At 51.9% G+C, this 13,766-nt stretch overlaps 1 protein-coding gene across 1 annotated transcript in view; it reads left to right on the plus strand.

The window, feature by feature from the left end:
* Positions 1 to 11,740: 11,740 nt before the first annotated feature.
* CSNK2A2 (casein kinase 2 alpha 2) overlaps positions 11,741 to 13,766 on the plus strand; it is a 35,005-nt gene continuing 32,979 nt past the window's right edge. Inside the window, exons 1-2 of the mRNA XM_070398748.1 lie at positions 11,741 to 11,876; positions 12,586 to 12,697. Of these exons, the coding sequence (XP_070254849.1) occupies positions 11,773 to 11,876; positions 12,586 to 12,697 (216 nt within the window). The 5' untranslated portion in view covers positions 11,741 to 11,772. The remainder of the gene's footprint in view (positions 11,877 to 12,585; positions 12,698 to 13,766) is intronic.

Raw genomic sequence — 13,766 nt, forward strand, 5'->3', positions numbered from 1 at the left:
ACTCATTGGGAGCGGCGGGGCGGGGGTGGGAGGGAGTCTGGATGAAAGGGGGTAGCTCTGAGCAAGGGGCATTGTTCCCGGATGCCAGGGTGGCCAGGTGAATAGGTGGGAAACAGGAGCCTGCTGGGAAGGTTTTCACCTTCATTCATCAACCGATTAGTTTATTATGTCACCTGCTGTGCTAAGTGCTTTGCATACAATTTTTAAAAAGATATATATATATATAGCCCTGGCTGGTTTGGCTCAGTGGATAGAGTGTCGGCCTGCAAACTGAGGGTCCCAGGTTCGATTCCGGTCAGAGGCACATCCCCAGTGGGGGGTGTGCAGGAGGCAGCTGATTGATGTTTCTCTCTCATCGATGTTTCTGACTCTCTATCCCTCTCCCTTCCTCTCTGTAAAAAATCAATAAAAATATATTTAAAAAAAAATATATATATATTATTATTGATTTCAGAGAGAAAGGGAGAGGGAGAGAGAGAGAGAGAAACATCAATGATGAGAGAGAATCATTGATTGGCTGCCTCCTGCAGGTCCACTACTGGGGGTGGAGCCCTGACAGGGAATCGAACTGTGACCTCCTGGTTCATAGGTCGATGCTCAGCCACTGAGCCACCTCGGCCCGGCCAATTTTTTTTCTATTTTATTTGTTTAACGAACACTTGTGTAGCACCACACACCACTACCTACCTCTCACACTCTACATGCCGCGTCTAATTTATCACAGATGCCCCCATTTGACCATCTCTCACCTCCTGCCCAGCTGGCCCCCTCACTGGTTTACTGCACGTCTTCCCACTGCTCTTCTAGTCACGGCAATCCTTTGTATGTGAAATGTCCCAGTGGCTCTCTATCTTTGGGGAAAACTAAAGTCTTTACAGTGGTCTACAAGCTGCTACCTGAACTCTCCCCTTTCCTGGCTGACATCATCTGCCCTCTGGCTCAGCCACAGGATGCCTGCTGTTCCTCAAACACACCAGTGTGCTCAGTGCGTGCTCAGGGCCACTGGGCGGGCAGCAGTGTCTGCCCAGAACATTCTTCTCCCAGAACCTGCATGTCTTATGCCCTCACTTCTCAAGTCTCAGCTTAAATGTCACCTCCTCGGAGAGATCTTTCTGAACACTCCATCCTCCACCTGAAACTGTCCTGCATGTGCTGGATCGCTCCCTGTCAGAAAAGATGGTTACAAATATAGGAAGGGGCCCGGCCAGTGTGGCTCAGTGGTTGAGCGTCGACCTATGAACCAGGAGGTCATTGTTTGATTCCTAGTCAGGGCACATGCCCAGGTTCTGGGCTCGATCCTCATTGGGGGGTTTGCAGGAGGCAGCCGATCCCTGATTCTCTCTCATCATTGATGTTTCTATCTTCTTTCTCCCTCTTCCTTCCCCTCTGATTTATCACAGATGCCCCCCATTTGACCATTTCTCACCTCCTGAAATCAATAAAAATAGGTACTTAAAAAAATAACAAATATAGGAAGGGGAAACTAGCATGGGTTCTAGGGTGTTAGATTGGAATTGGGGATGTAGAGTGAAGTCATGGTTTTCCATAGACACAGATATATATAGACATGAATACAGATGGCAGTGTGTGTACGTGTGTGTGTGTGTGTGTGTGTGTGTGTGTACATACAGATTTCTCTAGCTCAGTCGCCTGGAGAAGGCCTGGGAGCAGCAATAATAATCCAAGAACAGTGAGTATACCCCGTGCCCAGATCTTGGCTTCTAAATCCTATCTTCCGCTAAAGGGAACTGGTTGATTCCAGGCCTGGGGCAGGGAAAGTACAAGATGGGCCTGGAGCGCCTTCTGTACCAAAAAAATAAGAAAGTGCCCGAAGGATGATGGAACACATCAAAAGGATACAGGAACCAGCGAGAAGAGCCAAACATCACAATGACTAACTGAACATCAAAATGACCAGTGACGCCCTGGCCGGCTTGGCTCAGTGGACAGAGTGTCGGCCTGCAGCCTGAAGAGTTGCAGGTTCAATTCCGGTCAGGGGCACATGCCCGGGTTCGGGCCCGATCCCCCATAGGGGGTGTGCAATCCCCCATAAGGGGCGTGCAGGAGGCAGCCGATCAATGGTTCGCTCTCATCATTGGTGTTTCTATCTCTCTCTCCCTCTCCCTTCCTCTCTGAAATCAATACAAATATATTTAAAAAAATAACCAATGACAATAACTGATTATAGCTCATTGAATCAAATAAGAGTCCACAAGTCCACACCAATGTAAAAAAAATAAATAGAAAGTTTGAGCAAGACTGGGCTAATTACACAATTTTCAAAATACCCCCATAAAATATATATTTCTTAAAAGGGCAAAAAAGAAAACACGAAGTAAATTTATGGTGGAGAAATCTGGCAGATGGTACCGTGATAGTCACAGTGATTGGAGTTCATACCTCAAGTATAAGGGACGGATAGAAATTGCACGCTCCCAGTAACATGAGGAGAACACAGCATAGTTTCTGTAATATTTCTGCCAAAATTACATAATCTGAATCAAACCATGAAGAAACATCAGATAACCGCAAACAAAGGAACTGGCTGCAAAGCCACGGCCCTATGATCTTCGAAAAGAAGCTGAGGAGCTATTCTAAACTGCAAGGAATTAAAGAAACAGGACAACTTTAACTTTGTGTTGACGGATGTTACCTAGACTTAATGTGGTGATCGTTACCCAATAGATACACATCGTGTTGTACACCTGAAGCTAATATAATGTCAATTATATCTCCGTTTTAAAAGCTCTCAGATCTCCTTTTCAGAGTCTTCTCTACAAATGTCCTAAGGCGAGGAAGCGTGGGGTGGAGCACAGCGGGGGATGCCCCCTGTCAGGAGGATCCCTGCATATTCATTTGCCTCCAACAATCACCGCAGCTGCTCCTTCTGAAGAGCAAACGTTTCTGCCTTAAAATAACACTAACTGTACAGTGACAGGCAAATAGCTGTGATTTCTACTGGGGACAAATTCACAGGTACTGCTAATACTATACTGGGCTTCGTTGTCTCTTTCTACGTTATAAAAATGGAAGGAAATGCTACCTTTTATTTAGAGGTTAGTGAAGCCCTCGCCGGTTTCTCAGTGGTTAGAGCATCGGCCCACGGATTGAAGGGTCGTGGGCTCAATTCTGGGTTGGGGTGCGTGTGGGAGGCAACCAATCGATGTGTCTCTCTCACATCGATGTTTCTCTCTCTCTGTCTCTCCCCCTCCCTTCCACTCTAAAAACCAATGGAGCCCTAGCTGGTTTGGCTCAGCGGATAGAGCGTTGGCCTGTGGACTGAGGGGTCCCGGGTTCGATTCCAGTCAAGGGCACATGTCCGGGTTTCGAGCTCAATCCCCAGTAGGGGGCGTGCTAGAGGCAAATGATGAATGATTCTCGTCATTGATGTTTCTATCTCTCTCCCTCTCCCTTTGAAATCAATAAAAATATATTAAAAGTAAAATAAATAAAAACCAATGGAAAAAATGTCCTTGAGTGAGGATTGACCAAAAAAAATTAAAAAATAAAAATAGAGGTTAGTGAAAAAAAAGATGTAATCTTTTTCATCCAAGTTTATGAACGCGCTGAGTTTTAACTGACCCAGGTGAAGGACCCCTGGGTTAGCTCCTGGGAAGCCTGACAGCCCAGATATTCCTGCAGGAAAGGACCCACAGAAATCTGTGTCCTAGGAGACGATGCGGGCTGATAGCAGAGCAAGAGCGCTGGGCATGAAGACAGATGGGTGGCAGTGAGCTGCCATCTGGAGAGAGAGCCAGACGGACTTGGTGCTGGTTGGGACGTGGGAGTGGATGGTGATTCTGAACAATTCGGAAGAGCAGTTTGGCAGGGAGAGGGTGCCTGTTTGCAAGGTGCAATGGCTTTGCCAGGGGGCGTGGTGCCTGCTACGGTCGATTTCCGCCCACTCCCCTCCAAACGCCCCCAGTAACTTCCGAGTGGGTGGGGCCCTCAGGAAGTAGGCCTGCCCTCCTAATACCCCTCCACCTTCTCAGCACTCACCACTCCAGGATTTAGGATCCATTCTGCATTCCTAGTCCTGGCCCTCAACATGCAAATCCCTTTTAAAGAGCTCTCATTTACATTTTGGTTTGAATGAGTTTACCCATCTTCCCCAGGGAGTAGCCGCCCCCATGCCCCTCCCCCACCTCTTCCCAGAAGCTCAATCAACTCAAACTCTCCCCAGTCAGACAAGGCTAAAAAAGAAAAAAAAGGGAGCCCACCAGCAGAAAATTTCTGTTCCTATTGCTTCAAGGGTGGACAGGCCGGGCCCCATCCCCTCCTGTCCACTCCCCACTCGAGGGCACGTTCTGGGTGAAGGGCAGAATGGGCCACACTATGAGGATGATTTGGGGGGAAAATCAGTAAGTGATTTCCCTAAACAAGTCGTGTGCAAATGTCCCCAGGGGGAGGCAGCCAGTGGGGCTCCCATGGGCACACTTTATTAACCTGCCCGGGGCACTAGAGACACCCAGAGCGGGAGTCCGGCATTCCCAGTGGACTCCTGGGGTTACAGAGAGAACCGAAGGCCCTCCTGCTGGCCATCGAGGGGAAGGGCTGGGCTGGTCAACAGCTGCGAACATTGGTTAGTTTTTCTGGACTAAATGAGTCCAACATCCAAAGGCAATTAATCTAGTCCCTTCCAGTTCTTTCCCATACATTCGTCACAGGCCTGAGAACGTAACCGAGGAAAAGAGGAGAGCGGCACTTCGGTTTCCTGCTTTGAAACAAAGCAAAGCAAGACAAAAGACCAGCCCTAGCTGGTTTGGCTCAGTGGATAGAGCCCCGGCCTATGGACTGGGCACATGCCCAGGTTGCAGGCTCGATCCCCAGTAGGGGGGCGTGCAGGAGGCAACCGATCAATGATTCTCTCTCATCATTGTTGTTTCTGCTTCTCTCTCTCCCTCTCCCTTCCTCTCTGAAATCAATAAAATATATCTATATATAAACCTAACATTTTTCTCATCATTAAAAATTCCCAATAATCATAAATTTTACCAGTGGTGATGCCTAATACTTCACTGAAGGGACATACCACAATTTCTTTCTTTTTTTTCGTTTTTTTTGTTATACCACAATTTCTTTAACTGATCTCCCAATTTGGAATATTTAAGTTGTTTTACATTTTCATGATTGAAGATGATTTTTATGATGAACGTCTTTGGGTCTTTTGGGGGTTTATTGAATCATAAGAGGGTTAAGGAAATGGACTGGGTAGTCAGAAAGACCTAAGTTCAAATCCAGTTCCCCTCCGTTATCTGTGTCCTTAGAGTCTTAGTTTGTACACTGCAAAAAGGGAGCCCTTACAACAAACACAATCTTGTCGAATTTTTTAAACAGTTTTCTTGAAAATATAATTCACATACCATACAATTCATTCATTTAAATTCAATGGCTTTTAGCCTCAGGATTTTTGCAGGACTCAATGATATTGAACATACAGATTGTCACCACTATTAATAGTTTTTTGATCATAATTGACATTCTTTTCTTAGGCTATATTCTTAGAACCTCTTAAATGTTTCGGAAATAGGCCTTGTGGAGATAGGAGGTGTTCTTCTGAGGATTTAACATTTTTGTGCGTCTTGGTTTTGGTTTGTTTTTTTGGAGGGGTGTTTGGATAGAATTTGGAGTCATAGGAGAAGTTGGTATGAAATTGTTGGGCGATTTGACTCATGATGCCCTCTTTCACTCTCTCCTATATAATCTGAATTATACTCACCCTCAAACCCACACACACAGAGCAATTAAGGGAAGTTGGTTCTGGTTCATTGAATAACCCTGTACACACACACACACACACACACACACACACACACACCTGCAGAGCCACCTTGAGACTTATTCCTTCAGTGAGGGTTGCAAGCTACCATCTCTAATTGCCCATCTTTAATATATATATATATATATATATATATATATATATATATATACTAGAGGCCCAGTGCACAAAAATTTGTGCACTGGGGCGGGGGGAAGGGGGGCCCTCAGCCCAGCCTGTGCCCTCTCGCAGTCTGGGACCCCTCAGGAGATAACGACCTGCTGGCTTAGGCCTGCTCCCGGGTGGCAGAGGGCAGGCCCAATCCCTAGGTGCAGCCCCTGGTCGAGCTCAGAGCAGGGCTGATTGGGGAGTTGGGGCGCCACCCCCTGTCATGCACAGAGCAGTGCGGATTGGGAGGTTGCGATGCCACCCTCAGTCATGCTAAGGGTATGGCTGATTGGGGGGTTGGGGCACCGCCCCCTGTCTTACTCAAGGCAGGGTCGATGGGGAGGTTGCAGCACCACCCCCTGTCACGCACAGAGCAGGGCCAATCAGGGGATTGGGGCGCTGCCCCCTGTCACACACAGAGCAGGGCCCATCAGGGGTGTTGGGGCTCTGTACCCCGTCACGCACAGAACTACAGGGTGATCAGGGGGTTTGGGCGCTGCCCCCTGTCACGCTGATCTGGTGCCAGGAGGCCTCGAGGCTCCACTGATCCCGGTGCTGGGAGGCATATTACCCTTTTACTATATAGGATAGAGGCCTGGGGGCCGGCTGGTTTGCCCTGAAGGGTGTCCTGGATCAGGGTGGGGGTCCCCACTGGGGTGCCTGGCCAGCCTGGGTGAGGGGATGATGACTGTTTGCAGCTGGTCACACACCCTTCAGGGTGGGGGTCCCCACTGGGGTGCCTGGCCAGTCTGGGTGAGGGGCTGAGGGCTGCTTTCAGGCTGACGGTTGTTGATTGAAGCTCCCAACCGCTCCTTTTTTTTATTTTATTCTGGGCCAGCTTTAGCTCTGGCTCTAGCTCTGAGAGCAGGTATCTGGTTTGTTTCGGTTCTATAATCGAAACAATGTATAACTCCAGCTCTGAGATCCCGGCCTATATTTGTTAGAATGTTTCAAACTGCCAGCTCAGAGGCAGTCTGCAGTCACTGGAGCAAGCAAGCCTCATGTTCACTTCCAGCTGCCTGGCTGCCGGCCGCCATCTTGGCTGACAGTTAATTTGCATAAGGATATGCTGATTAGCCAATGGGAAGGGTAGCGGTCATACGCCAATTACCATGTTTCTCTTTTATTAGTGTAGATATGTATATATATATATATATATATATATAATATTGATTTCAGAGAGGAAGGGGGAGAGAGAGAGAGAGAGAGAGAGAGACAGAAACATCAATGATGAGAGACAGTCATTCATCAACTGCCTCCTGCACACTCCCTACTGGGAATCGAGCCAGCACCCTGGGCATGTGCCCTGACCTGGAATCGAACCATGATCTCCTGGTTCATAGGTCGATGCTCAACCACTGAGCCACGCCGGCTGGGCTAATTGCCCATCTTAATTCACACCAAGCACACTGGTGGAGGGCTGGTAAGGAGAGGTGGTGCGTCCCCGCCAATTCCATGGGGTGACCATCCTCCCTACCCACAAACCATACAAACATGTTCCCTTGGGCCGTGGGAGGATTGACTGCAGGTTTCAGGGCTGAGGTTGGGACGCGTCAGGCCAGTCCAGGAGCGAGTTGCACCAGAGTGGTGTGTGGGTGAACCCTCGGGCATGGCTGCAGGTGTGGAGCAGGTTACGTGCCGTGAGATGGGTGTGGGGTGTGGGTTCGGTGGTGAGGATGAGAGGACGGTGCAGGGAGGGTGGATGGAGTCAGAGGTGGGCGAGGGTGGAGGCCAGGAATGGGGCCCCAGTTGGGGGTGGACCTGGTGGTTAGACCAATGGTTTGCAACCATTTTTAGGTCATGGCCTCCTTTGAGAATCTCATGGATGCTCAGGAAAGAATCGCAGGGCACAAGAATCAAATTTTGCACATAGTGTTGGGGGTTTCTGGAACCCAGAAAGTTCATACAAGGATTTCCAGATAAAAAGCTGTTGAGCCTCAAAAGGAAGGTGGGGGAGGGTAGGTGGGAGGGTGGGAGGAGATTAACCAAAGAACTTGAATGCATATATACATAACCCGTGGACACAGACAGTAGGGTGGTGAAGGCCTTGGGTGGGGGGCGGGGGTGGTGGAAGGGGTCAAGTGGGGTGGGGGCGGGGGGAGAGGGAGGGGGCATATGTAATGCTTTCAAGACTAGCTTGCAAGAAGTTGTCAGGAAAAATCTTAGGGCTGTGTTAAGAGATTGAGAATGGCCCTGGCTTGGCAGCTCAGTTGATTAGAACATTGTCCTGATACCCCAAAGGTTTCGGGTACGATCCCTGGTCAGGGCACAAGAATCAACCAATGGGTGCATAGATAAGTGAAATAACAAATGGATGTCTCCCTCCCTCTCTCAAAATAAGTAAATAAATACTTAAAAAGAGATTGAGAATGTTTGTGTCTTCTTGTGTGACAGATTTTCAGAGGTTTGCAGGTTTGGGAATTAAATTCCAAAGTCCACTTATTTCACAGATGCTCCATTTTCTTCCCGTTTTTATTTTAAAAACGGTCAAATCTGCCGAAATATCGCAGGCTCCTGTGGTCCAACCGAGTCCTCTGATGGCCGACATGGCTCCTGGTGGCTCCCTGCTCCCTGTGCACGCTTGTGTCCCAGGAACCCGTGTGTTTACGGAGAACCATTGGCGGGGAAGCTGCGGATCCCATGGCACTTCTTCCCTGAACACCTGGCAAGGAACTTCTCAGACCAAGAGTTTCTCCTGCATAACCGCAGTGCATTCCTCACCCTGGCAACATGGAACAATACTGTTACATAACCTAGATCCCCTATCCACATTTCCCCAGCAGTCCCAGCAGAGTTCCTTTAGCTTTTTCTTCCCTTCCTTCCCCCTCCCCCTTTCCTTCCTGCCTTTTTAAATCCAGGATCCAATCCAGATAGATAGCATCATTGTTATATCTCTCAGGCTCCTTTAATCAAGGACACTACTTCAGACTTTTGTTTTCTTTTCTTTTGTGATATTGAAAAAAAAAATTTTTTTTTTAAAAATCCTCACCCGAGGATATTTTTTCCCCATTGATTTTTCAGACAGGGTGGAAGGGAGGGAAGTGGGGAGGGGGAGGAGGGAGAGAAAAACATTGATGTGAGAGAGACACATCGATTGGTTGCCTCCCCCACGCACACCCTGGGGCTGGGGATTGAGCCTGCAACTGAGGTACCTGCCCTTGACCAGGAATTGAACCCAAGACCCTTCAGTCCATGGGCTGATGCTCCAACCACTGAGACAAACTGGCCACCATGTGACATTGACATTTTCGAAGAGTTCAGGCTAGCTGTTGGATAGCGTGTCCCCCAGTTTGAATTTGTCTGATTGTGTCCTTGTGATTAGATTCAAGTTGAGCATTTTGGGCAAATGCCATGTCCCTTCTTGGCGCATCATGTCAGAGGGCCAGTTGATTCCTTACTGAAGATAAGTTTGATTCATGGTTAAGGCGATGAACTCTGGGTTCCCCTTTGGAATTAATAAGTGAGCTGTGGGGTTACACTGTGTTCATTGAAAGCCTCCAACTGTAGCAAATGCTGGGTGAGTCAGGGGTGAGCAGACAGACTCAGCCCTTGCTCTCATGCTGTTTTTACAGTGAAGGAGGCAGACAGCAAGTTAGGAAACAAGTAAAAAATTACAAAATATGCCTGCTAGACAGTGTTCTAAGTGTCTTAGCATGGTTTACCTTGCCTCATTCTCACCATCGACCTGTGAAGTAGTTATTGTTTTTATGCTGTAAAATCTGCAGCCCAGAGAAGGTAAGTTATTGGCCCAAGGTCACACAGCTTGTGAGTAGCAGACCTGGGGTTCAAACCGGGGTGGATCTGACTCCACAGTCTCTGCTCTGAACCATATCAAGAAAGAGAAAGCTACACTAACCGGTTTGGCTCAGTGGATAGAGCATCAGCCTGCGGACTGAAGAGTCCCGGGTTCGATTCCAGTCAAGGGCACATCCTTGGGGGTACCTTGGTTGCAGGCACATCCCCAGTAGGGAGTGTGCAGGAGGCAGCTGATTGATGTTTCTCTCTCATTGATGTTTCTGCCTCTCTATCCCTCTCTTTCTCCCTTCCTCTCTGTAAAAAAAATAAAAAAAAAAAAATATTTTTTTTAAAGAAAGAAAGAGAAAGCAGGGTTTCATCTAGCAACAGGCTGTGAAAAGGGAGTGGAGTCAGAGCAACCTGGGCTGAGCAAGGACGTTCTCTGATAAAGGATGTGGGATAGGAACACAACACAAAAGAAAGGCCCAGAAGATGGAAGAGAGAAGAGTGCGAAGGGCTGGGAGACAGCGTGCTACTGTAGGCCCAAGTTGGGTTGGCCAGTCGCCCTGCGTCCATGCCAGCCCCTAGCCCAGTGGTTCTCAACCTTCCTAATGCCACGACCCTTTAATACAGTTACTCATGTGGTAGTGACCCTCAATTTCATTGTTACAAATTGAACATAATGAAAGCATAGTGATGAATCACAAAAACAATATGTAATTATATATGTGTTTTCCAACAAAGGGGTCGCGACCCACAGGTTGAGTCCTGTCTGGAGGGCCTACCTAGCCTGTCCCTCCAGGCAGGATTCCCCCAATCCTCCCGCTCTCCATCCTCCCAAACAAACCCAGAAGGAATCTACCTGGTCACTAAGTGTCTCCCACGAATTGCTCTTATTTTTTAATTTTATTTCCCCCCACAAATCGCTTTTTAAAAATATTTATTATACACCGATTGGGCTGCCATTGGTCAACATGAGCCTATTGGTTTCAGGTGTGGGCTTCCGCGTTCCAAAATCTGTCTCTTGCACCGGGTGCCCATCACCCAGAGTCAAATCTCCTCCTGTCACCTATTTATTCGGACCCCCTTCTCTCCCCACGCCCACAACTGGCTTTTTCATGACAAAGGGGAAAACAGGAACTTCACAGCGAGCAGCTCGCCACCCCCACCCCCACTCCCGCTGAAGCAAGGGGCCGATGTGAACATTGAGGCTGAGGCAAGGGTCGGAAGGAAGAGCGGGGCAGCGAGGAAGGCTCTGCTGCAGGGGAAGGGGGAGCCTTGGGATGGACGAGTCTCCGGGGACAGGGCAGGCCCCATGGGGAAGGGGGGTGCCCCGGGGAGGGATGGGCACCTCTTGAAGGGGGGAGTCCTAAGAGCGCCTCATTGGAGAGGACTTGATGGGAACAGGTTGGGGGACAGGAGGTCGGAACAGGGTCCTTGCAGGAGGTCGGGTGGTCAGCTCCGCACGCACAGCGGGTGGGGGGCCGGCGGCAGGGATCCCCAAAGGGTGCAGGAGGGGTGAGCTCTGAACCCGCAGTCCCGAGGGCGGGGAGGCGCCGGGAGCCGGTCCGCCCGACGGAGGATGAGCCCGGGGAGCGGGTCTGGGCGGGGCGCCGAGGGCGGGGCGGCGGGTCCCCCCGCGCGGCAGGGGGCGCTGTGAGCCGCGCGGCGCCGGGCCGGGCGGCGGCCGCTCCTAGAGAGAGCGGCCCTTTTTCCGGGTTTCCTCCTCCTCCTCCTCTTTCTCCTCCTCCTCCACCTCCTCCTCCTCCTCCTTCTTCGCCGCGGCTGCCCCTTTCCCGGCCGGCGGCCGCCGCTGCTGGTGCCGCCGTCGCCGCCGCGGGCCGCGAGCCGAGCCGAGGCCGCCGCGCCGCGCGAGAGCCGCCCGCCCGCCGCCCCGCCGGCCGCTCCCGGGCCCGGCCGCCCGGCCGGCGCCCCCCGCGCCCCCAGCCCGCCCGCCCGCCCGCCCCCGCGGGCCCGGCCTGGCGTGGCCGCCCGCCGCCGCGCTCCTCCTCCTCCTCCGGCCCGCGGCCCGCCGCCTGCTCCGCCCGCCGCCCCGCGCCCCGCGCCCCGCCGCCCGCGGCGCCCCGCGGCGCCCCCCGGTCCCGCCCGCCATGCCCGGCCCGGCCGCGGGCAGCAGGGCCCGGGTCTACGCCGAGGTGAACAGCCTGAGGAGCCGCGACTACTGGGACTACGAGGCTCACGTCCCGAGCTGGGGGTAAAGCCGCCGCCCCCGGCCCCCGGCCCCCCCGCCCGCCCCCCGCGCCCCCCGGCCGGGCCCGCGCGTCCCGGCCGGCGGGGGGAGTGGGGGGCCGCGCCCGGCCCCGTCGCGCTCGCCCCTTCTCCCCCCTCCCCCCCCCCCCCGCTCCCCTGAACCCCGAGGAACGCCCTCGGTGCGGGGAGAAGTGCGGGGTCCGGGGCCAGGCCCGGCGGAAGGGCGGGAGCCCCCCTTCTCCCACGTTGGGTTCGACGGGGCGGGTGGGGAGGCAACAGCTGTCCCCCCGGAGCTGTGGCAGTTCTCCGCCTCGTTTTTAGTTTTTCCAAGTGAGTCTGGACGGGGCCAGATTTTAAAAAGACGCCCCGATCCTCCGAGCAGGCGCGAGGCACGGAGGGTGTGAAGTGCGGGGCAGGTGCCGGGGCGCCCCGGGGAAGAGGGGGGCAGGGGGCCCCTCGGAGCCTCCCGGGGGCCGGGCGTCCCGCTCCCCCACCTCGATGGGCTCAGAGCAGGGCCTCTCTCCCTCCTCTCAACTTAGGAGGGAACAGTGAGGTTGGGGGCCCGGTGCGGGGTGCGGGGAGTGAGTGGTGGCTGGTGGACAGGCACCTCCAAGGGCTGGGAGCATGGAGGTGGCTCGGTGGGGGCGTCTGGTGGGCCTGTGCTGGGTGAACCCCAAGTCCTGGCATTTATGTGTCCCCCTTGCCTTTCCCAGGAATCAAGATGATTACCAACTGGTTCGGAAACTTGGTCGGGGGAAGTATAGTGAAGTGTTTGAGGCCATTAACATCACCAACAATGAGAGAGTGGTGGTAAAAATTCTCAAGGTGAGTGTCTGACCAAGTGGCATTGCCACCCCCCCTGTCCCCCCCCCACCACGGGTCAGAAGGAGCCAGACTCCCCCCTCCCCCCCCATTCTAGAGGGAGCAGTCCCAGCTCTCACCGTCCATCGCTGGGGTCTGATGTCCGCCCAGTTCCTTCTCCCACCCCATTTTCTTGGGAGAAAAGATGCAGGCCTGTTTCAAAGCTAAGCATGATCGGCCAGGAGCATCCTTGTTTTGAAGTGTAATTCCGCGCTCCCCCCCCCCCCCCAAAGTGAAAAATCCCAAAGGGGCTCCATTTGGTACAAAATAAATGCGTATTCAGAAGAAAGGGAAGCCTGATGAGGGAGATCCCACCATTCCAGGGGCTCCTTGGCTGTTCCTTACTCTTGGTGGCTCTAAGTTATTCCAGAAGGAAAGTTGGGAAAACTGGCAGCAGCTTCAGAGATGAGGTTTGCAGCCTGTACGGAGGGAAATACCTCCGAGGACGCTCGCTTGTTTCTCCTTTGGGGATAAAAGTTCCAGGTGGGGTGGATGGAGCGAGCCCGCTGCCCCGGAGGGGTCATTGTGTTTATTTTTTTATTTTATTTCATCAGCTGGTAAAGTGAAATTGGGAGCGATAGATGAGTACGTTCATAATCGCTAACATAGTCATTGGAACAGCACAGTCTGGGTTTGGCTTAGCAGCCTAAGTTTGACCTTTTGTCATCTCTTGGTGACAAAAGGTCTTGTGAGCATGAAGAGTTGGCTAAATTTTCCTTTCGGTAACTGATGGTCTCGCTTTCACCGTTTTATAGAACTGAGAAGTCATCCCTGGGATGGGTGAGGGGTCCTCCTCGTTGCCAGACCACGCAGTGTGTGTGCGTGGAATTTAGTGGCGTTTTGAGAAGACTATAGAGTAGTTCATCTGAGCACTTTTACAGACGCACGATGTCCAGTGTGGCCATTCTGCAGAGGCTCCGAGTAAGAATATGGGGTTAAGTTTTGTGTCTGAAGGACAGCGTGAGGGCGCCTGTGTCCTTGTTTAGTGTGAGGGGGTCAGGCTTACACTCTGAAAATCACCTTCCAGAAAAGT

This window comes from Myotis yumanensis, unplaced genomic scaffold (genome assembly GCF_028538775.1).
Source record: "Myotis yumanensis isolate MYYU_CA2020_CCGP unplaced genomic scaffold, mMyoYum1.0.hap1 SCAF_18, whole genome shotgun sequence".
Classification (NCBI taxonomy): Eukaryota; Metazoa; Chordata; class Mammalia; order Chiroptera; family Vespertilionidae; genus Myotis; species Myotis yumanensis.